The 20,325-nt window shown below is 38.0% G+C and overlaps 4 protein-coding genes across 6 annotated transcripts; 2 read left to right on the top strand and 2 right to left on the bottom strand.

Moving 5' to 3' along the window:
* The first annotated feature begins 356 nt into the window (after positions 1–356).
* On the top strand, positions 357–2,937 carry LOC119986252 (transcription factor SPEECHLESS-like). Its single transcript, XM_038830827.1, has 3 exons — positions 357–859; positions 1,564–2,133; positions 2,530–2,937. Exons 1-3 carry the CDS (start codon positions 512–514, stop codon positions 2,593–2,595), a joined length of 984 nt encoding a protein of 327 aa, XP_038686755.1. The 5' UTR covers positions 357–511; the 3' UTR covers positions 2,596–2,937.
* Positions 2,938–3,731: 794 nt separating this feature from the next.
* On the bottom strand, positions 3,732–5,876 carry LOC119985248 (probable WRKY transcription factor 30). Of its 2 annotated transcripts, none has more exons than XM_038829487.1 (3): positions 5,403–5,876; positions 5,172–5,300; positions 3,732–4,607 (listed from the first exon to the last, which is right to left on the bottom strand). In XM_038829487.1, the coding sequence occupies exons 1-3, from the start codon at positions 5,657–5,659 to the stop codon at positions 4,013–4,015; spliced, it is 981 nt and encodes a 326-aa protein (XP_038685415.1). In that variant the 5' UTR covers positions 5,660–5,876; the 3' UTR covers positions 3,732–4,012. The 2 variants fall into 2 exon arrangements, with proteins under 2 accessions (XP_038685415.1, XP_038685414.1); XM_038829486.1 differs by having other exon boundaries at positions 5,391–5,659.
* Positions 5,877–11,290: 5,414 nt separating this feature from the next.
* On the bottom strand, positions 11,291–15,490 carry LOC119986087 (dihydrofolate synthetase). 2 transcript variants are annotated; one of them, XM_038830638.1, is made up of 10 exons: positions 15,062–15,490; positions 14,711–14,808; positions 14,426–14,576; positions 14,255–14,317; positions 13,854–14,015; positions 13,251–13,442; positions 13,037–13,136; positions 12,388–12,519; positions 11,921–12,052; positions 11,291–11,780 (listed from the first exon to the last, which is right to left on the bottom strand). In XM_038830638.1, the coding sequence occupies exons 1-10, from the start codon at positions 15,365–15,367 to the stop codon at positions 11,434–11,436; spliced, it is 1,683 nt and encodes a 560-aa protein (XP_038686566.1). In that variant the 5' UTR covers positions 15,368–15,490; the 3' UTR covers positions 11,291–11,433. The 2 variants fall into 2 exon arrangements, with proteins under 2 accessions (XP_038686566.1, XP_038686567.1); XM_038830639.1 differs by having other exon boundaries at positions 13,272–13,442; positions 15,062–15,486.
* Positions 15,491–18,973: 3,483 nt separating this feature from the next.
* Positions 18,974–19,736, top strand: LOC119986313 (arabinogalactan protein 41-like). The gene is made up of 2 exons (XM_038830895.1): positions 18,974–19,215; positions 19,457–19,736. The coding sequence occupies exons 1-2, from the start codon at positions 19,098–19,100 to the stop codon at positions 19,528–19,530; spliced, it is 192 nt and encodes a 63-aa protein (XP_038686823.1). The 5' UTR covers positions 18,974–19,097; the 3' UTR covers positions 19,531–19,736.
* Positions 19,737–20,325: the final 589 nt, after the last annotated feature.

Genomic DNA, 20,325 nt, shown 5'->3' with positions numbered 1-20,325 from the left:
GACTGGTTCTAATGCACCACATAATTAAGCATATGACATGTTATACCAAGACCACTAATAATTTCTGTCATTTTTTTTATTTAAGATATAAAAACTCAACTTGACAGTATTTTTGGAACATATATGAATACATGTCAAGAGTTTATAATTACCATGGTCAGTGTATTTGTAGTATGATCTCATATATATTCTCATGACATAAACGGTCCTCATGTACTATACCTCCAGACTTTGTTCTTCCTTTACTTGCTCCGTTTTCTTGCAACACTCTCTCCCCCCTCCCCTCTCTCTCTCTCCAAACCTCCCAGATTTACCGTGAGATATCTCCCACCACGCCTAACATATATCATCACAGATCAATCGAACCACCAAATAAAAGAGAGTTGATGGTGATAGTTTAGTCCTTTTCATATTTACTCCTTTTTTGCCATCCTTGTCGTTTCCCTTCACAATTCACATCTTTCTTATTTTCCCTCCTCAATCACAAATTTTCCATCACTTTCCAGGAAAAATGGGTGATAGTTTTTCCGATTTCTTCGACGACCCAGAACTCGCCGAAGATGATTTGTTGAGCATCTTTGAGAGTTTGGAGAGTTTTGAACAATTTCCTCCAGTGACACCCTCTGAAGAAATCAATCAAGTGGTGGGGAGATTGGAGTCGGAGACAGAGCTCGAGGGTGGCAGTATTTCCCCGAAGAGCAAGAGACAGAAAGTTGCAGGTAATTTGGATAAAGAAGGAAATTACCAAGATGGAGAACAAAGGATGTCTCATATAACTGTGGAGCGTAACCGAAGAAAGCAAATGAGCGAGAACTTGTCGGTTTTAAGGTCACTCATGCCTTGTTTTTATGTGAAAAGAGTAAGCAATTCTAGATCTACTACTACTTTTAGGTTACTCATCACTTGCATGAAATGTAAAATTCATTCTAAAAACATAAATTATAATTGCATAATCCTCAAAAAGTCTGTTTTTTGGCTTCATTACTCAATAAGAAATGTAGCAATCATGTGTATGTGTACATATTGGCTCTTTTGTCACTTTGTCTTATATCTTCAATACTTCAAACCATGGAGAAATACCTCAATTGGTTATATCTCTAAGCTTAGGATGGACGGTTGCTTTGTCATGTCACTACGGTCGGAAGTTCGAACCAACTGAAAGTATTTTTCAGAGATTTTCTTGGTCTCGTGGGCTTTAGAGTTGTCAACTTCTGGGTAGGGGTTAGGAGCCCTATTTTTTCCTGCGCATGGGATTCAGTTAAGTTTTACTTGTCGCAAGTGTGGTGCGGGATGCTCTGATGGCCAAGGGTTTACGCTCTCAGTTGTCCGAAGGGTATGCTGAGCTTAATGGTTCATTGGTTACAAAAAAAATCCTTATATCTTCAAGCCCTAAAATGGGCATTACACGAACAATCACTTCATCCTTCAATGGCAAAAAAGACAAAAAAAAAAAAAAACAAAAACAAAAACCAAAACCAAAATAGTGCTGCAATCCGCATAATATATAGAGATGATGTTTATACCTAACACTAATATGGTTTATTTTGCATATATCCTTTTTAGGGAGATCAAGCATCGATAATTGGAGGAGTTGTTGACTACATCAATGAGTTGCAACAAATTCTACAGTCACTTGAGGCCAAGAAGCAAAGAAAGGTTTACAATGAAGTTCTAAGCCCTAGAATTGTTTCAAGTCCAAGAGTTCCCTCAGTACCACTTAGCCCTAGAAAACCACCATTAAGTCCAAGACTTAACCTCCCAATGAGCCCAAGAACCCCAACACCCACCAGCCCATACAGGCCTAGGTTGCAACCCCCAGCTGCAGCAGCAGGTTATAACCTCTCACCAACAACAATTTCTGGTCCTAACTCTTTTTTAGGGCTTGAACCATCTCCAACTTCTTCTTCTTCATCTTCCTCCATTGAAAATGAACTTGTTGCAAATTCCAAGTCTGCCATTGCTGATGTGGACGTGAAGTTCTCTGGACCTAACCTTGTGTTGAAGACAGTCTCTCATAGGATTCCTGGTCAAGCTGTGAAGATAATCTCAGCCCTTGAAGATCTCTCACTTGAAATCTTGGATATCAACATTAACACTGTTGATGAAACCCTGCTCAACTCTTTCACTATCAAGGTAAAATTCCATTTCATTTGGAGCATATAAAGGTCTTAATTATTATTTTTCATATACCCATTTTGGGATATATATAATTAAAAAAATTTAAATTGATGCATTGGATTCATCACTTTGGCGAGTTAAGGGCCCTGCATTATAAGTCGCTACACGGAAGACAAGTCTATTTACCAAATTTAAAATATGTGATTAAAACTGCATCAACTTCTACTACGTAGATCCTCGTCCGCGTAAAAGTTGATTGCATGTTTTGAAAAACACAACATGTGTGTATGAAAAATAGGGTATCTTTTTGTCACAGTGTTCATTAAATTGAATTTCCTTCTTCCTTTTTTAATGTGTTGATTAAATTAGAGATTTTAACGAAGCTAATGGTGTCTGTTTCTTCTTTAACAGATTGGAATTGAATGCCAGCTCAGTGCAGAAGAGCTTGCACAACAAATCCAGCAGACATTCTGCTAATTTTGTTTCAAAGTTCCAAGTGATGATCCCAATCTAACAACTGAATCTGCCGACATCTCACCATTTCTTTAATTTCTAGTCACTTAATTGTACCAATAAAATAGGATGCACGAGTACTTGAGATTCAGTCCTCCTAGCTAGCATTCCTATATCAAACTAATGTTTTAATTTTAGATCGGATGATCTGGGATAGTGAATTGCACAGAGTGTACAATTTTCATCTAATGGTTTGGGAGGTGCGTCATATCACACCATACGTAGTTTCCACCGTTGGGTAAGAATGGTAAATTAACTTTGTGTAATTGCGAGTTCCTGCATTGTTTTAGATCAGTTCATCATGACTTGTTTTAGTAAGTGTAACCCTTCTTGATTATATATTGCAATTGAGAAGTTTCAAAAGTTTTCTTAATTTCCACCAATTATGCATTAGTTTTTCTTTCCAGTTCCCCCCAAAATTTCGATTGATTTATTCTCTCTTCGACAACATTATCAAATTTCTTGATTTTATTTCAGAAATTAAGGGTTCTGTTACTCTTCCTGAGATTTCGGAATTCAGACATAGATCGCCCACAAAAAAATTACTCCAGCGCCTTAAATTCGGCCTGGACCAGCAAATAACTTCTAGGGTAGTTTTACTCACACCTCGGTTTTTCTAAAGACATCATGTCAATTGATTTTACAAGGGGTGATCAATTTAGATTGAAGTGTCTTTAAAAAAAATCGAGGTGTGACTAAAGCTACCCTAATTTCCATTCTGGGAGTGGCTTCAGACTTGGGCCAGGCTTGTGCCTAGAAACGGGCTTTTGAAGCCTACTTGGATGGCCCAAAAATAATAACTTTTAGTCTTTTACTTAGAACTAGAGTCTAGAGGACTTGTCTTGTAGTTTGGACATTGGACCTTCTAGCTATCTAAAAGGTCTGCATCTGTATTGGGCATTCAGACAAGGCTTGGGCCAAGAACTGTAAGTCATTGGGCCAATAAATGGCCTAAATTGAAATTTTTGTTACCTTGGGCCATTCTGCACATGGGCCTTTCTTCCTGTCTAAGTCCACTTCGGGTTAATTTAAATTTATTTTGGCATGCAGAAACTAAAATTTAAGAGATACAGAATCCTGCTTGTGTTCAATCGAGTAAATTGTCGTAGAACTGGAATTTGTAATTAAAGATTCGACCTCACATTAATACAATTGCTATGATTAACAGGGAGAAATTCTTGAATGTTAACAAGATCGATCAAAACTTAATTTCTTCCAAACACTTAGTGCAGAAATAACGTTAAATCGCGTCAGAATGGATGTTAGAATGTGTGACCCCCAACGAACATGCATTAAGAGGTTCAAACTACTAATTTAACCATCTGAAACAATGATTTTTTTTTTGTTACAATTTATTCACTTCCACATACTTTGGATTGAATTAGGAAAAGAATCCAGGATTGTCAAATGTGAAGTGGGGATCAAACTCATGAGCATTCCCAAATTGGAAATCCAAATTACCAATTGTGGGAGAATTAGTACCTGAAGTTGCAGCCGATGAGGAGATTATCTCTGTCAACTGATCACTCTGAAAATTCTGGTAACTATTAAACCCACTTGGAGACGCAGAGAAATAGCTGGTCCCAGATGTTGCAGGAGACAGAAATGGAGGTGTGAAATTCTCAGCCAGATTGTTTTGCCAGTTTTGGATATTGGAGGAAGAAGGGTAGTGGAATGAAGGGATTACTGTGTTGTCTTGATGATTAGTGTGTAAGTCATCTGTTAGGACTTTGAGGCCTGTCCGGAAGTAGTTCATGAGAAGCTGTTCTTCCGACTGGTTTTGTTGAGTTGGTTGTTGATGAGTTTGATCAGCTGCTGGTGGTGGTGGTGCTGCTGCTGCTAATGATGATGAATTATTGCAAGTGTGGCTTCCTTTGTAGGAAACATCAAGGATTGTGGGGTCTTCATCTGATCTTTGCACTTGTTTTGTGGCTAGACAACCTCGGCCGTGTCGATGAGTGCATCTGTAGTATCCTCTGAAAGATACGCAAAATCCAATAGAATCTTTAGTATAGTAACGTAGCATTGACTTCTTTCTTTCTTTTTTATGCCTAATAAGACATAGAGTTGCTTCTACAGTTGAAGCAAACACTTTTTTAATGTAATTGGGAACAATTCAACAATCAAACGTGTTTTTTGAACAACTCACTAAGCCCAAACTCAAGTTGGACTAGACACGTGTAAACCCATCTGAAAAATTAATTGGTCTAAAACTCAATGCAAACCACCTGAAAATTGAAAATTAATGCACCAATTTAATTAAACTCTCACCTTCCCATGAGATTCTTTATGTTCTAAGTTCAGATAATCAGTTAGGCTAGCAAGTGCGTTGTCAAACACCCACTACCGATATATACATGCTCTTTTAGCTTTCATTCATGAACGACCATAATGATACGTTTTACCAATGACAAAGTCAAAGCATGCATATACAATATTCCTATGACTTATATTATTGGAATCTGTTAAATAAAAAATGTATTTACTTAATTATATGGTAGAAAGGGTCGTACCAAATTAAAGAAGAGATTTTGAGTTACCTTGGATGTTTGGCTCCAAGAATATCTTTCTGGCCATATTTTCTCCAGCTGAAACCATCCTCCAGAGGCCCTTCTATTCCCATTCCTGGGCCAACTCTCACTTGTTTAGTCCATTTTGGCATGCTCTTTCTGCAACAAATAATGCACATCAACAATCAAAATATATTACATTTATATGCACATAAATATTGTAGTGTATACGTATATATAGGAAAATACCTCTTCCCCAACCTGGTATTCCGGTGCTCGGGATCGGAGTCTTGATCGCTCCGGGGACTTCCATTTAGAGAAGGAGGTGATGAGGTACCAACACTGCAGTTCAGCATAGAAAGCGCCTTCTCATACGAAGCTATAATCCTCTGAACTAAAACTTCTTGAGTTTCATTAGGCGAAAATGGCAGATTCAAATAGCTCTGAAGTTGCTTTGCCAGCTCTCTTCCTTCTGCAAGCTCATTTATCAAATGGTTCTTTTGCTCCCAATCTCCCATTTTGTTCTTGATGTGTATAGATAGAGTACTATAGAAGGTGGTTCATGTGATGCCAAAATTGTTTGCCACTAAAGAAGTTGAATAATTGAAGAACTTGATCAAGAAGCAAAACTTGAATCTTGGTTTGCTGGGAAAATCCAGGATCATAAACCAAAACCAATGTAAAAGGAAAAATGGGTTTGTTTGTGATTGATGATGAGTTTTCTGGGTTGTGGCTAGCTATGTACAATTGGAAGAAGCTTTGGAGTTATATATACATGGGTTGGGTCTTTTTGAATTGAAGAAACTAGAGAGAGAGAGAGAGAGGGAAAAAAAAGTTTGACCGAGAAATTCTTAGTAAGACTGGTCGTTGGTCAGACGAAATGAGATTCAAAGTGATATGGGAAGGTCCAATTGCTGACCATTTCTCCTTCAGTACTTCACTGCTACATGGCCAGTGATTATTTAACCCTATTGATCACTATTATTAAACAATGAAACTAATAGTTATTAAAAAAACTAATCTTTCTTGACTTACTCGATCCAATGTATTAGCCTGCACACTCAATCACTATTTAACTAATTATGGGCATAAATCTATAATAGGCTTTGTTTTCACCCGACTAATTCATTTGACAAGTGAAATCTTTTCATGCTTATCCTTCGTACATCCGATACGAATCAAAGTCCAATGCATAACCACAATAACATTGATCCTAGTAGTAATTGACAATTCGAGGCCATACGATTACAGTTTTTATAAATGGTATGAGAACTCACATTCATTACCTTTCGTATGTGTACTAGATAAACCCATTGATCCGCTTAATATCTCTCAAATCACATGTACCATACAAGAACATGCTAATTCTATATACATATTTAGTAGGAATCGAACCCACAATGACGAAAGGATCCTTCTTAACAAGTTAAGCTAGGACTTAGGAGTTATTCCTATATAAGTTGAGACTAACAATTTCAAATTTGAACACGAGGGCGAAGGCATATCAATAAAATAAAATAAAATGTAACGTGTGTAGAGGAAAGGTTTTTTTTTCTCTATATTTGTGTTTGGGCAAGACAAAGAACCCACAGAAGTTAAGATTAAAATTTTATTTTAAGAAAGAAAAACTAGAAAAAGTTGCAATGAATAAAGGAAGGTGATCAGAAGAATCATGCATGGTAAGAGAGGAATCTTCAAACCTCGTTACAAGTTTGGGGTATAAAATAAGGAGATCATAATTCATACGTCTGATCAAAAAGGGATGACGTCAATGTGATGACGTATTGTGAACCATTTCTTACGTAGACACGGATGGTTGACCTATTTAATTCCATGCGAAGCGAGATTCATGGCCCCAAGTCAAAACGACGCGCTTCCGAATGTACAGATCTAAAGTAATGGGCCAGGGCTACTACCGGGCCCAAGCCCAAGACCGAGAAACAAAGGATCAGGTGGTGGATCATGCCACTGAATGTCCAGCTAGCACTTCTACCTACATTTTTATTCTATCATGGACCAATTCAAATTCAATGATTGGAAGAAGTGAGGAGAAAGAAAGGAAAAGTGTAGGCGTATTTTGTGGAAAAAAATAGGACGTGAAAGAAGAAAGTTGCGTGATCTCCCAAAAGAGAGAGTGGAATTGACAGGGTTTACCGAGTCATGGAGAAGAAGTAGCGAAGCAATTAAATGGAAAGCCACCACAAAAAGGGGCTTCTAGTTTCTTTTTTTGAAATAAGGTCTTCTAGTTTCTAGATGGTGTTGGGATGGTAGGATTCATGGGCCATGGTAGTTTTTACTAGAGCGGTTCTCATTTTAGCCATCTTGGGGGTTCAATTTTTTTTTGATTTAAAATTGTAAGTGTGTAGTATTCGGTTCAATGAATCGAATAATATATTTTTGTTTGAAACAAAAATCGAACTCATCGTTGATGTCGCTCAAAACTAACATTGGTTTCGAGGACGTCACAAGAGTTGAGACTAAAGATCGGATGATCTTGTTTAAGCTTAGAGCTAGCCTGTACAAAGAAACACGTAAGCTATGGGAGGTCCGAGGGTGTGTTCAAGAGAACCTTTCCGACGCTCAAGTAAGTATAACAGTTAAAAAAGGGATAGTGCTTTGTGCTCGAAGCTCTCTTCTCTCAAATTGTTATTAAGCATGTCTGACTACAATACTTGGAATTGCTAACCTCTGGTGGAGGGTCCCCTTTTATATTAGTTTGGAGGCGTCAGTTACGAGAGATCATGAGTCTCTCCTCATTAATAGGTTAATGGGTGAGAATGTTGGTTAGTGAACCCAACATTATTTACTCCCCTAGTAACTGATCTTTACACAGGCCCTTTGCCATGGGGCATGCTCTTCATACCGAGCATTGCTACCTACATTTTTGTTATATCATGGACCAATTCAAATTCAATGATTGGAAGAAGTGAAAGGAAAGGAAAAGCGTAAGCGTATTTTGTGGAAAAAATAGGACGTGAAGGAAGAAAGTTGCGCTATCTCCCAAAACAGAGAGTGGAATTGAGAGGGGTTTACCGAGTCATGGAGAAGAAGTAGCGAAGCGATTAAATGGAAAGCCACAAAAAAACTAAAAAAGGGTCTTCTAAGTTTCTAGATATTGTTGGGATGGTAGGTCAGATTGTGGGATGTCCGGATTCATGGCCCGTGCTAGTTTTTACTAGGGAAAATGTTATTTATCCCAATACTTTTGGTCCCAAATCTTCCCAATCCCATGTGGCATTGCCACCTAAGCTTATGACATGGAAAGCATGTTGACATGGATTGACACATTTGAAATTTAAATTTCTCTCTTTTCCCTCCATTCATCTTTTGTTCAAAATTTGAAAATTAAATACTCCATCCATATTCTCCCACACTTTCATCTTTTATCTCATGTCTTTTTGCACACTGTTTTTTGATCATATAAATTTAAGATTACATTATTTTTTCTCACACAAACATGTTATAACATTGTTTTTCTTTCACACAGACCTGCGTTTACATTGTTTTCAAAATAATGTCATTTCCAGAATAGGTAAATATATAATGTAAATTGTCAAATTTCCAGAACAATGTAAATTGTCAAACACATTGTAACACTATTTTCAAAACAATGTAAATTGTCAAACACATTGTAACACTATTTTCAATACAGTGTAACTTCCAGAATAGGCAAACACATTGTTACACTGTTTTCAATACAGTGTAACTTCCAAAATATGTAAAAAAATAAGTGAGAAAACAAATTACATTGTTGCTAGAGGTGGAGGTGGCCGGAGATATTGTTGAAGGTGGTTGGATGCACGGATCGACTGATACATTGTTTTTAAACAATGTATGTTCCACTGGGTTACCGGATTCCGACAGCAAACTGGCCGGAAGATGGGTGAGTAAGGTGTGCCTTGACGTGTGGAGTCCCGATATGTGGTCGGTTGTCGGAGATGTCGCCGGAGGTGGCCGGGTCGACGCGATTTGTGTCTCGGTGACCTCCTCCTTTAACTGCCTTTTTCAGACGATATGGGCGACGATGGGTGGTGTGAAGGGTCGGAAAATGACGATTGTGGCTGGGCGCTTCCTTTCGGTGAGTCGACGGCTCCGATTGGTGGCCGGACGGAGGAGCTCCGGTGAGTGGCAGTGTGTGTGTCGTGAGAGTGAGAGGGAGAAAGAGAGAGATGAGATTGTTTATATAGACAAAAAAGCCTAGGTGGCATGCTGATGTGGATTGTCATATAGGATTAGGAACAATTGGGACAAAAATTGTTGGGCTATTTAGCAAGGTTGTTTTACTAGAGCAATTCTCATTTTAGCCATCTTGGGGGTTCAATTTTTTTATTTTTTTTTAAATTTAAAATTATAAGTGTGTAGTATTCGATTCAATAAATTGAATAATATATTTTTGTTCGAAACAAAAATCAAATTTATCGTTGATGTCGCTCAAGAGGATCTCACAAGAGTTGAGACGGAAAGTAGGATGATCCTGTTTAAGCTGAGAGCTTACCTGCACAAGGAAGCACGTAAACTATGGGGGGTCCTAAGGGCGTGCTCGGGGGAACCTCTTTGACGTTCAAGTAAGTATAACAGTCAAAAAAGGGAGAGTGCTTTGTACTCAAAGCTTTGTTCTCTCAAATTGTTATTGAGTATGCATGAGCACAAGAGTTGAAATTGCTTACCTGTGGTGGTGGGCCCCTTTTATATGAGCTTGGAGGCGTCAATTACGAGAGATCACGAGTCTCTCCTCATCAATAGATGAGATCGTGGGTGAGAACGTTGGTTAGTGACCTTGGGCATTGGGCATGCTCTTCATACCGAGCATGTTTGCTTGGTGGAGTACAAAGGGTGGCTCTTTGGTTGTACCGAACAGCTCTTCTCCTCGCTCTCTTCGTATGTTCACTTGATGGTCTCCTTCTCATCATAGACAATGCTAGAGACCCTCAAAATTGGACCCCCAAATCTATGTGGCATTAAAATAATCATTGATTAAAAACACACATGTAGAGCCTATTTCACATCCAACACTCCACATTAAATGGGGGTTTTTTTGGGGTCTCAAGCACTATCCTTTGAGTTTATATCCGATGGTCTATCATTGTTATGCATTTTTTACGTTGAATTTGATTTTTTATTTCAAATAAAAAAAAATATATGGTTAGATTTCGTTGGGATAAATATATTATAATTTTTAAATGTCAAAATGTTATTACAGCGGCCACTCTAGATTGTGGACCTTAGGGACCCGCAAATCTGATTTTTTTTTATTTTTTTTTTGAAATCCCTTTTTGTTTTCAACTAATAAAATAAAATGGACTTGGTCAAAAGGACAAACGTGTGATTTTAAATTATGAAGTATTTGTCATTCAATTTCTAGGAAACCATCAACTCCAACACCATTTCTCCATTACCGGACAGTGAACAAGGATTCGCTAATTGGCCTTTTTCGAATGATATAAAGTGCTTGGGCCTTGCTGAGTTGTGGATTTGTCCATTGGTGAGCCTTGAGACTTGAGAGGTCTAAGTGAAATGGTTTTTGAGCTTCATGTGAGAACCAATGTGGATCTGGCCCATCTACCGCAAAAGGGAATTATGGGCCGGTTCATCAAGAGCAAATAGAGCCCAGCTCCGTTAAGCTGATGCCTCTAGTCGGCCCACCGCCCACACTTGATGCCTTAAAAGACGACAACATCATCAACTGGGCTTTTATACCAAAATTTTGGAATCGGTTATATGAGTTTATGAGGTCATCATCGGAAATCCATCACTGCTGCATTAAAAGGGATAATAAAAGAGTTCCATTAATGAATAATTAAACATCAGTTAATACAACTTGTAACCATTGAAAGATAATCAGTGTTTCAATTTGACCATCGAACTTTCAGATCACCGGAAGTTCAATTTGTTCCAATTAAGATACCGGACAAAATTGAGCAATTTTCGTCAATCAACCTGCTGAGATGGCAAGTTGACCATTAAACAAAGTTAGAGATTGTTATTTGGCAAACGACGTTTCACACGTGACAAACGTTGCTGTAACGGGTCAACTTGCCACCTCAACAAATTGACTGACCAAAATTGCCCAATTCTGCCCTAGTGTCTTAGTTGGAACAAATTAAATTGTCGGTGATCAATTTGGAACAATTGAAAACTCGATAACCAAATTAAAACACTGACCATCTTTTGATGACCAAAAATTGTATTAACCCATCAAACATGGTATGCATGTGAATAAAACAACTGCAGGCTACAGTTGATGCTTCTGTATAAAATGTCAAAAACAACACAGGAAGAATTACAAGTCAATTCATCCATGAAGAGAAGCTAATACAGACGAAACAATATGCAGAGATCCTGTGACAACAATAATGCTGGATTGGTTGCCTGATCTTCTTCTGAGAATCTGGTTTGCAGTCCTCATACAAACTTCTAATGATTTTTCAGTGGCCAACACTGTTCTTCGATCAGAATCCTTAGCAATGGAGTGCAGTTGCTCTTCTTCGTATTCCATCATTCCATCGTGAAGAAGAACACTGATTCCCAATTCTTTAGACGCTTGAATCCAGCAATCTCTTAAGAATGAAGCTGAAGTTGTTCTAGATGTTCCTCCAGCAACCTTAGCCTCTGTTAAAAAGACAGCCTCTAATTCTCTACCTGGAAAATCACAGAAAACATAATCAGGAACCACCACGTATCAAGATGACCAGGACCCGGAGAAACAACAAGTTAAAAACCTATTCACCCCATATCGTTGATGATTTGGTGTAGGATATTGAAGTGGCAAGGAGCAATACCTGAAAGAAATTCTCTGGCAAAGCCTAAATGGTCCTTGTCACTTGCCATCGCAACCACAAGGGCCAATCGTGCCTCTGGAAATGTCATCCGTATTGTATCTACTAAAGCTTTGGCGGATTCTCTAGTGTGAGCTGACAAGCATTAAAAAAAATCAACAGAAATCCAATTACGAAGGTTTGCATAACAGCAGCCATATGATGGATATGCCGGTTGAGGAAAAGAGAGATCGGAAATCATCTCCAATGAGACCAGAAAAAGTATCCAGCCTAAGAACATCTAATGGTTCCCTATTCAAATTGCATTCCTTTGAAAGGATTTATGGCCTCTAAAGCTAAAAGAACAGGTGGGAAAAGAGGAAAGCTATCAACTTAATCACACATGGAGAGTACATTAAGTGCATAGTATGAGCATGTGCACAGAAATCTGAATACGAGGACAAAGTAACAAACAGAAACTAAGAATTGACCTCCATCAAGTAATATTGTTGCTCCAGGGAGTCCTAAGTCCTCCGCATCCTTGGATGATAGGAATTGGCTTCTTCCAGGCAAGCTCGTGTTTTCTAAGCCAGCCCTTATAGACCCATCAGACATTTTCCATCCTGAATTTCCATTAAAAGCATGAAAAGTAACAATAAGAGATCCAATCAGAAAGGCTATCACACACTAATTGCCAAGCAAGAAAGCCGACAATATTTTTCAAAGCTGGGTATAAAATGAAAGACATCTCACGCCTGCCTTTTGGCAACAAAGAAGACAACAAAGATATATGATGCAACTCCAGAAACACCGTGAGACAGCTAAGGCATGAAAATGTAATGAAGAGACGGCTGCGAAGACCATTGATTCAATGATAGAATGTTTGAGGCCCAAAAGCAGCAACCATAATAACAGTTCCCATAGTGACTTATACATTCCCTGTGTGCTAAGTTTATTAATAACATGGGCCAGACTCCAGAGGAAGGAACTAAGCATCCACAAACCCCAAACTTACTTTAAGCTTGTTCTGGAACCACACAGAACTCTTCAGCTTTTAAGAACTGAACGAAAAGAAATAAAACAGTTTGTTTACACAAAAGCGATAGAGGCCATCATGTTGCCAAAGTTTTTATCACACACCCTGATCACGAAGACACAGTGCTGCCAGTGTTGCAGTTGCTGCATTTCGAAGTTGGTGACTTCCAAGCATGCTGAGTTTCACATCATCTAGCTCCACGTGCTGCATGGATAATACAATAAACAATATAAGAAAACTAACTGTGTCATGTTACCTCTAATCAGACAAGAAAAAGGAAAGACAATATAGCAATATATTGAAGGGTGCACGGTGTACCAAATTAACATCCCTCTCAACCTGTATCTTTATGTCAAAAGATTGGCAGGGTTTGCCGTCAAAAGTGTCAATGCCTTTAACATCCATTTTAATTCCCGTATCAGATGCCGATAGCACTGGTGAGCCCATTGATGAAGCTTTCTCCCGCAAAATACACTCAATATGGGGAAGAAATGGTCCACCCAGAACCACCTGAAAATTTAACCCACTTAACTGAGTAAGTTACTTGCTACTAACTGGAATTAAGAGAGAATAAATAAATTCCAGGGGTTATGGCACAAGTGAAGCCGAAACTATTGTCCTGTGTCATTAGATAGGATCCTAAGCATAATAAACTGCCAGGTATGTCTAGGCACAGTTAAGATATTAAAGGCACAGCCACATCAGAGGCAATAATCGTTTAGATTCCGAGCCTATGCCTCACTTGACCATATAATGACTCGGTAGTAACTTTGCAGTTGGAACATGTAAAGACAGGTAGCAATGCCATAACATCAAGATAGAATTCGAGTCCGCAAGGACATGGCTCTTACGCTACATTGAAATTAGTTCACATAGTAATGACTAATGAGGCCCAAAGAAATGTAGGAAGAACCACTTAACTGGGCGACCATGTTTAATGATTCCAGACTTCGCCATTGTAATGCTTTCCAATGAACCCCCTAGTGCTTCCAAATGTTCCTCACCTATTGTTGTTATTATCGATGATGCAAGTTCTGGAGCACTGATAATATTTGTGGCATCCCGTGCACCACCTAGACCAGCCTGTCACATTAAACACAAACAGAGAAAATGTTTGGGTGGTTATAAGTTCATTTGCCAGGCAAGTAAAAGAATGCCTGATTAGAAATCCAAACACATAAAATATGGGCTTGACAGCTAGTTCAAATGGTCTGGAAACTTATTCTAAGCAGCAAGACCACTCACTCAGTAAGTAATACCCGACTGTGATCATGAGAAAATATTGTTGCAAAAACAAGTAACACAAGAAAAAAATACATAACCTCAATGACTGCAATGTCAACATTCTCTTGAGCAAATAAGGCGAGTGCTGTCGCAGTGAAAACCTGAGAAATGTATTACTGAGTTTTTTTTTCCTTCAAAAGAGGCAGCTGACCCTGTGCTTAGAAATTGCAATTCGCAATAATCCCATGTATTGCTATAGAGGGTGATACCTCAAAATGAGTCAAATGTCCATTTTCAAGCTCGATTGCCTGGTCAAGAGTATCCTTAATCTTGCGGAGGAAAGAATTCAAGACCTTTGCAGATACTGGCTCGCCTAACTTTCCCACTGACACGCGCTCCCTGATACTAAGAATATGAGGGCTGCTCCGAGAAAGACAAACCCACTGTCAGAAACTAAAGGATGAAACGCTGACAATGAATCAATAACTATCAGCAGAAATATTATCTAGAAATAATTCCAAAGAAACATAGAATTCATATATACAAACATATACCTACTATAGCAACCAACAGAATACCCTTCTGCCCTCAGCATATTCGAGAGAAAAGCAGCAGTTGACCCTTTCCCTTTGGACCCAGCAATATGAACAGCCTACAATTGCTGTATTACTAATTAAATTTGCATTTAATATCATAATCAAACACGCATAAGTATATCAGAAAAAACATAAAAAGCGTTGATTTCCTTGGCATTGAAAATTCTAGTTTACTTGATGAAAAGATATATTAATCCACTGAACATCAAAACTAACAAGAGACATTTATGCTTAGATTGTATCAGTAGCCAAACATTAAAAAAAATGTAGGAAAAAGAAAAATAGTATATCTGCAGATAAAGCTCAAACCTTGAACCTTGACTGAGGATTTCCAAGGCGGTCCATGAGGCGCCGCATCCGACCCAAATCAAACCCTTCATCTGAGTCTGTGCCCGCGCCTTTGGGGATGCCGGATTTCTCGTAGTTCTTGAGAGAATCCATATAATGAATGAATTCCTCAAGCTCCGGATCCTCCATGAAAGTAGTGAAGAAACTTTGGGATCCTTTTAATCTACTGAAACTTAACCCAAGAGCAGCTGCGCTAGTTAGAGAAGAAACTCTGCCTTTCTTATGCCTGAAGGCGAGGCCTTGACCGAAGAATCTAACAGAATTCATCGGATTTTATCGGGAAAGCTTTCGCGGCGTCCATGAAACATCCTTTCAGACAATATTTCGCTAATTGGCGCAGCGGACTTTTCCGAATGATAAGTGTAAATAATTAAATTACAAATGGTTTTATTAATATCACTTCATTTTTCAGCAGGCCCAAAATTTGTAGCCCATGTGAACACCAATAGCAAATTCTTGCAATAAGCACAGTCTGGCCGGGCCTGGATTCAAATGGTCATGGATAGCCCAGACCTGCCGAGCCCGGCCCAAAAACTCAGACCTAGGCCCACCCATATCTCTTTTCTGACTGCCGAGGCCTGATGTTATTTCTGACTTGTGATGGCCTTTGGCCCTCGGACTTGGGCCGGCTTTTGGCCAACGGGCCCTTTGGTGACCCCGCTGTGCCCCAGCAATTCATCAAGCAGTGATCAAAATGAATTGTGGTTTGGTCCGGTTGGTCTCTATTGGGCTTGGTGTTTTAGTTTTTAGTATTTGTGCTTTAGTTTTCTCTTGTTGGGCTTAGTTATGTTCAACTTCAGCCCACTTTCATTCTATATTTCTTTAGTTATGTGTTAATGTATATTAAAACAAATTTTTTATTATTTATTACTTGTCATCTCAACACTACCGTTGAGAAAAGTATTAGTGTATTACAGTATAAGCGAATTTAAATGTACTCATATACAAGTTAGTGGCTCTTCGGTCGTTGGAACACAGTTTTACAATTAATGAAAGCTTCTTCTTCCTTTCTCTTCTTCTTCTTCATATGCTTACTGTAACTTAAGGCTGGGATCTTCAAAATATCTCTTGCCGTCGGAGCTTCCAGATCCTTCAAACATGTCTGTGGCTAATGGTGTTGCAGCTATGACTTTGTAAACATTATCTGAGGTTTATGACTTGCTCTGAGGTGCCCGGAGCCAGAAAACAGAGCATAAAACAATTAATGCAAGCCATTAATGTTCCCCCTATATATTGTTCCCAGTCATCACATCCAATCCAATGTTATTCTCCTTTTCCCTCAATTTTGGTGTTCCTACTATTGCATTATATTCTCTCCTAAAGTTGTTGGGGATGCCTTTGATATGGAGGATCGATGATAATGTTGGAGTAGAAGCACCATCCAGATTACTTGGCCTCATGTTAGAAGGCGGAAAAGAGCCTCTCTGATGCGGAAGCTGTTGCTGCAAACTCCATTTTTGGTGGATTACTGATCTGATAGTTGATATTTTGTTGAACCGCGTCACTCTCCTATCTCCTCTTCATCTTCATCCTCTGATTTTTCTCCACGCTCTATTTTCATAGTGTATAATTATTTATGAGAGTATGTATATATGTATTTGTAGGATGAGATAACAGTATGCAATTCTGTAAGTTTATATAGATATAGAGGTGTGTTGAATCTAAAATGTATGATAAATGCTAGGAATAACAAAACCACGTTTATCAACCCATTGTTTGGCCGATGGTTGAATGTAGGAATAACAAAACCACGTTTATCAACCCGTTGTTTGGTGGATAATGAAGTACATTCCACGTCATAAAAAAAAAACTCATTTACTAGCCCGTTGTTTGGTGTGTTGTTAATTGGATTTCACGTCACAAAAGAAAAGAAAAAACCTTCGATGCTGCAAGTAAAACAAAAACTGTGGGCGCTCATTAAATGAGTTACATATCGTTAAATTAAGAAATAAAGTAAAAAAACCTAGGGTGTCTATTAGGCAAGTTTTGATAATCCAAACCCTTGTAATTTATGTATAGTAAGGTGACAAAGCCCAATCCATCGTGTCCAGCAGCCCATGACCAAGAGAGGCCCATTTCTTATAAGGCCATTGTCAGGCCCGCATTCCAAATCCACTTGCAGCCCGTGAAGCCATCATTAATCACCCAAGCCCACCTTTATAAGTCCATCACATGCAAAGCCCACTTTTACAAGTAACCATGGTCAACCGATGATGTCATTAATTACATTTTTTATTAACTGTCATGTAGGATAAATAAATGTATATGCTGTTCTATTTAGTATTTAGATTTTCATGGTTTACTTACTAAGTTCATATATTTTACATTTTTATAATTTGGTTATTCAAAAGAGAGGAAAAAAGATGATAAACCTTATTATATTAAGTTACCCAATAAAATAGGTAATTGAGACCCCTAAGCACTCGAGCTATCATAAAGATGGAGTATTACCAGTAGGATTGAATTTTTTTTTTTTGAAAAACACAAAGACGACCATCGCAGAACACTCCCGGATGACAAAGTATTACACCGAAAATCATCCGACAAATGCTTCCATACTTCACCGATCTAAGTCTAGTAACAACTAACAAATACTGAACATAAAAAGCAACACATAGATTACAACTTAGATATACAGTAAGGATCTTAAATTCCCCTTCAACAAGGGAGGTGAATCTCCATCATATATGAAAATCTTAGCCCTAGTAAATTAATTATATGTTGTCAGAGCACACCAGAAACATTGATGATCGAATTTCCGCAACAGATGGAATATATTTATAGCTGGAGAAGATAAACCTTACAAAATCCTTATTCAACAAAAAAAAAAGATCCTACAATAAGAAAGGGCAGATCAAGCTCATGGGAGGAGGAGGAGAGTGTTTTTTTTTTAAACACTAAAAAGGGACACTTATTGCATAATTGTTAAACGTATCTGCTTTTTAAAGAAGACATATTTTAAACGGAAGGACTACACATCCATAAAATTTCATCCATAAACTTACATAATCTAGGTGGCATGCCTATGTGGCTTCTTTAATAAAGTTTATTTGTTTTTTTTAATCTATGTGACATGCCTCATAAGCATGCCATCTAGATTATGTAAGTTTATGGATGAAAAAATTATGGACATATATCATTTTGGTATTTTAAAGCCCTGATTCCAATAACATCAATTCGCGATTTTAAGTTCGCATTTACAATTTTTATGGTGTTTGAAATTTTGCTCTTTATTGATCATTAATCTTATATACAGGAAAAATGTAATTTGTTTCCTATTTGTACATGATTTGTAATTTTTTCTTGTTCCAATAGTGATTTTGTTGAATCTTTTTTAGTAAATACCGTGTCTAATAAAATATATGAAAATTGTTACTTAAAATAAAGGAAAATAGAAGAATTAAAATGTTAATCAAACTTTAGTTCGGTGCTTGTAGTTTTCAAAACTTTTTTTGTGACGTTAAATTTAATGGTTGTTATGATATTCGTAATTTTCTATATTACTTGAGTGACGTTAGGGTTAATGTTTACCATCATGGAATGAATTGATGAGATTTCAACATTTTAAAAAAATGTTAATAAAATTTCAACATTAGAAGAAAAGAAAGCCGAACAAACTAATTAAAAGTTAATTGTAATAATTTGTAATTTTGTCATAATTGAGAATCCAGCCTTCCAGCCTGTCTCACTCTTCGTAATCATCACTCACAGCTCGGAATTACAAGGAGAGAAAGAAAGAAAAAAGGAAAATTCGATTCTTGAGGTTGGTCACATCACATGGGCTTTATGGGCCCCGACCAATGCGGGTGGACCCTACATTCTGCATTCCCCTCGCTCTATCAGACGCTAGATATAAGGAGGAAGTGGCATGGCATCCATCCCATCCCCCACGTACCGCAATAGCCATTTTTACAATCTCAAAGCGTTCTCTCTCGTTTCTCTTTGTTTTCTCTGAGAGAGACTCTTTTTTGGCAGAAGGAGAGAGAGACGGCGAGAAATGGCAGTTGCTAGGGTTTCGTTTATTGTGTTTGCGGTCATTGCGGCTTTATACGGCATTATTTTGCCGGCCGCACATGCTCAATCTCCAGCTCCGGCTCCTGCGCCTACGAGCGACGGTCAGTAATTTATTTCCCCATATTGTGCGCTTTTTTTGAAATTTGTATCAAGAATTGCTTCTATCTCTTTTTGTATGTTATTTCTTCGAATTCCTTCGTTGTTTTTGGAGAAATCGATAGGATTCATCGCATTTTCAATCTCTCTTTAGATATTCAAGTCTAAACTCAGATCATCAAATTAGCGCACATAAATTTTCCACCGATAGATGTCTAATAAGACCTTGTGATTATGTGGTTGCAGGGACGGCAATAGACCAAGGAATAGCGTATGTTCTTATGCTAGTGGCATTGGTGCTGACATATCTCATTCACTAAACTCCTCCACTTTGTCTACATTGCTGCCTCGAATTTCTGAAATTTTTTGGAGCTTGATCATCATAGTGGTATATTAGGGGAAGATGAATGGTGGTTTTGAAGGAAGTAGTTTGTATTTGAGTTTGTGGAACAAGAGTAGAGATTTGATTTGGATATATTCTTCTATCAATTTCAAATAAAAATCCCATAACGCAGTTTGCCTTCTCTGTAAACTCTTTAAATGTCTTTTATTTCTAATAGCTACGGATATCAACCTGTTTTTTTTTTTGTTTTTTTTATGTCAGGTATAACTCTTGCACATGCAAGATGCAAATATACTGTCCACAGGTTTTGAACTTTAAACACCGCACCGTGAACAGAACTACACAAATAGTTAACCAACTGAGCTAAGCCCCGTGTATACACCAAAGAATACTTCTATTCCCTCCAAAGTGTCTATCATTTCGGATAGCCACAAATATACTGCCAATAGGGTTTGAACTTTGAACGCCGCATCGTGAACAAAACTACATGAATAATTAGTTAGCTGAGCTGTACCCCGAGTATGCGCCAAAGAATACTTCTTTTCCCTCCAAATGGCTATCATTTCGGATCACCAAAAATCCAACAGTCCGTTATTCAACACAAAATTACAAATGGCTATGATTTCGGATCACCACAAATCCAACAGTTTGTGCTATTCAAAACAAAACTACAATAATTCGACGAAGCAAAAGCTTCTTTTTCCTATTGCCCTCTGGCTTATGCTGTTTTGAAGAATTTGAACTGATACCATACATTGCTATCAATCCAACT

This window comes from Tripterygium wilfordii, chromosome 19 (assembly GCF_013401445.1).
Source record: "Tripterygium wilfordii isolate XIE 37 chromosome 19, ASM1340144v1, whole genome shotgun sequence".
Classification (NCBI taxonomy): Eukaryota; Viridiplantae; Streptophyta; class Magnoliopsida; order Celastrales; family Celastraceae; genus Tripterygium; species Tripterygium wilfordii.
Note: the sequence above shows the minus strand (reverse complement) of the source record. Positions and strands in the feature narration are given on the sequence as shown.

Bases quoted from the DNA above. Each gene is read 5' to 3' on its own strand.
- LOC119986252 (XM_038830827.1), top strand. From the start codon at position 512: ATGGGTGATAGTTTTTCCGATTTCTTCGACGACCCAGAACTCGCCGAA. The intron at 860-1,563 runs GTAAGCAATTCT...TATCCTTTTTAG, and splicing joins CTTGTTTTTATGTGAAAAGA to GGAGATCAAGCATCGATAAT. The intron at 2,134-2,529 runs GTAAAATTCCAT...CTTCTTTAACAG, and splicing joins TCAACTCTTTCACTATCAAG to ATTGGAATTGAATGCCAGCT.
- LOC119985248 (XM_038829486.1), bottom strand. From the start codon at position 5,659: ATGGGAGATTGGGAGCAAAAGAACCATTTGATAAATGAGCTTGCAGAA. The intron at 5,301-5,390 runs GTATTTTCCTAT...TATTTGTTGCAG, and splicing joins AATACCAGGTTGGGGAAGAG to AAAGAGCATGCCAAAATGGA. The intron at 4,608-5,171 runs GTAACTCAAAAT...CGTATCTTTCAG, and splicing joins CTTGGAGCCAAACATCCAAG to AGGATACTACAGATGCACTC.
- LOC119986087 (XM_038830638.1), bottom strand. From the start codon at position 15,367: ATGAATTCTGTTAGATTCTTCGGTCAAGGCCTCGCCTTCAGGCATAAG. The intron at 14,577-14,710 runs GTATATGTTTGT...TTCTCGGAGCAG, and splicing joins TCTGTTGGTTGCTATAGTAG to CCCTCATATTCTTAGTATCA. The intron at 14,318-14,425 runs GTATCACCCTCT...TACATTTCTCAG, and splicing joins GACATTTGACTCATTTTGAG to GTTTTCACTGCGACAGCACT.
- LOC119986313 (XM_038830895.1), top strand. From the start codon at position 19,098: ATGGCAGTTGCTAGGGTTTCGTTTATTGTGTTTGCGGTCATTGCGGCT. The intron at 19,216-19,456 runs GTCAGTAATTTA...ATGTGGTTGCAG, and splicing joins TCCTGCGCCTACGAGCGACG to GGACGGCAATAGACCAAGGA.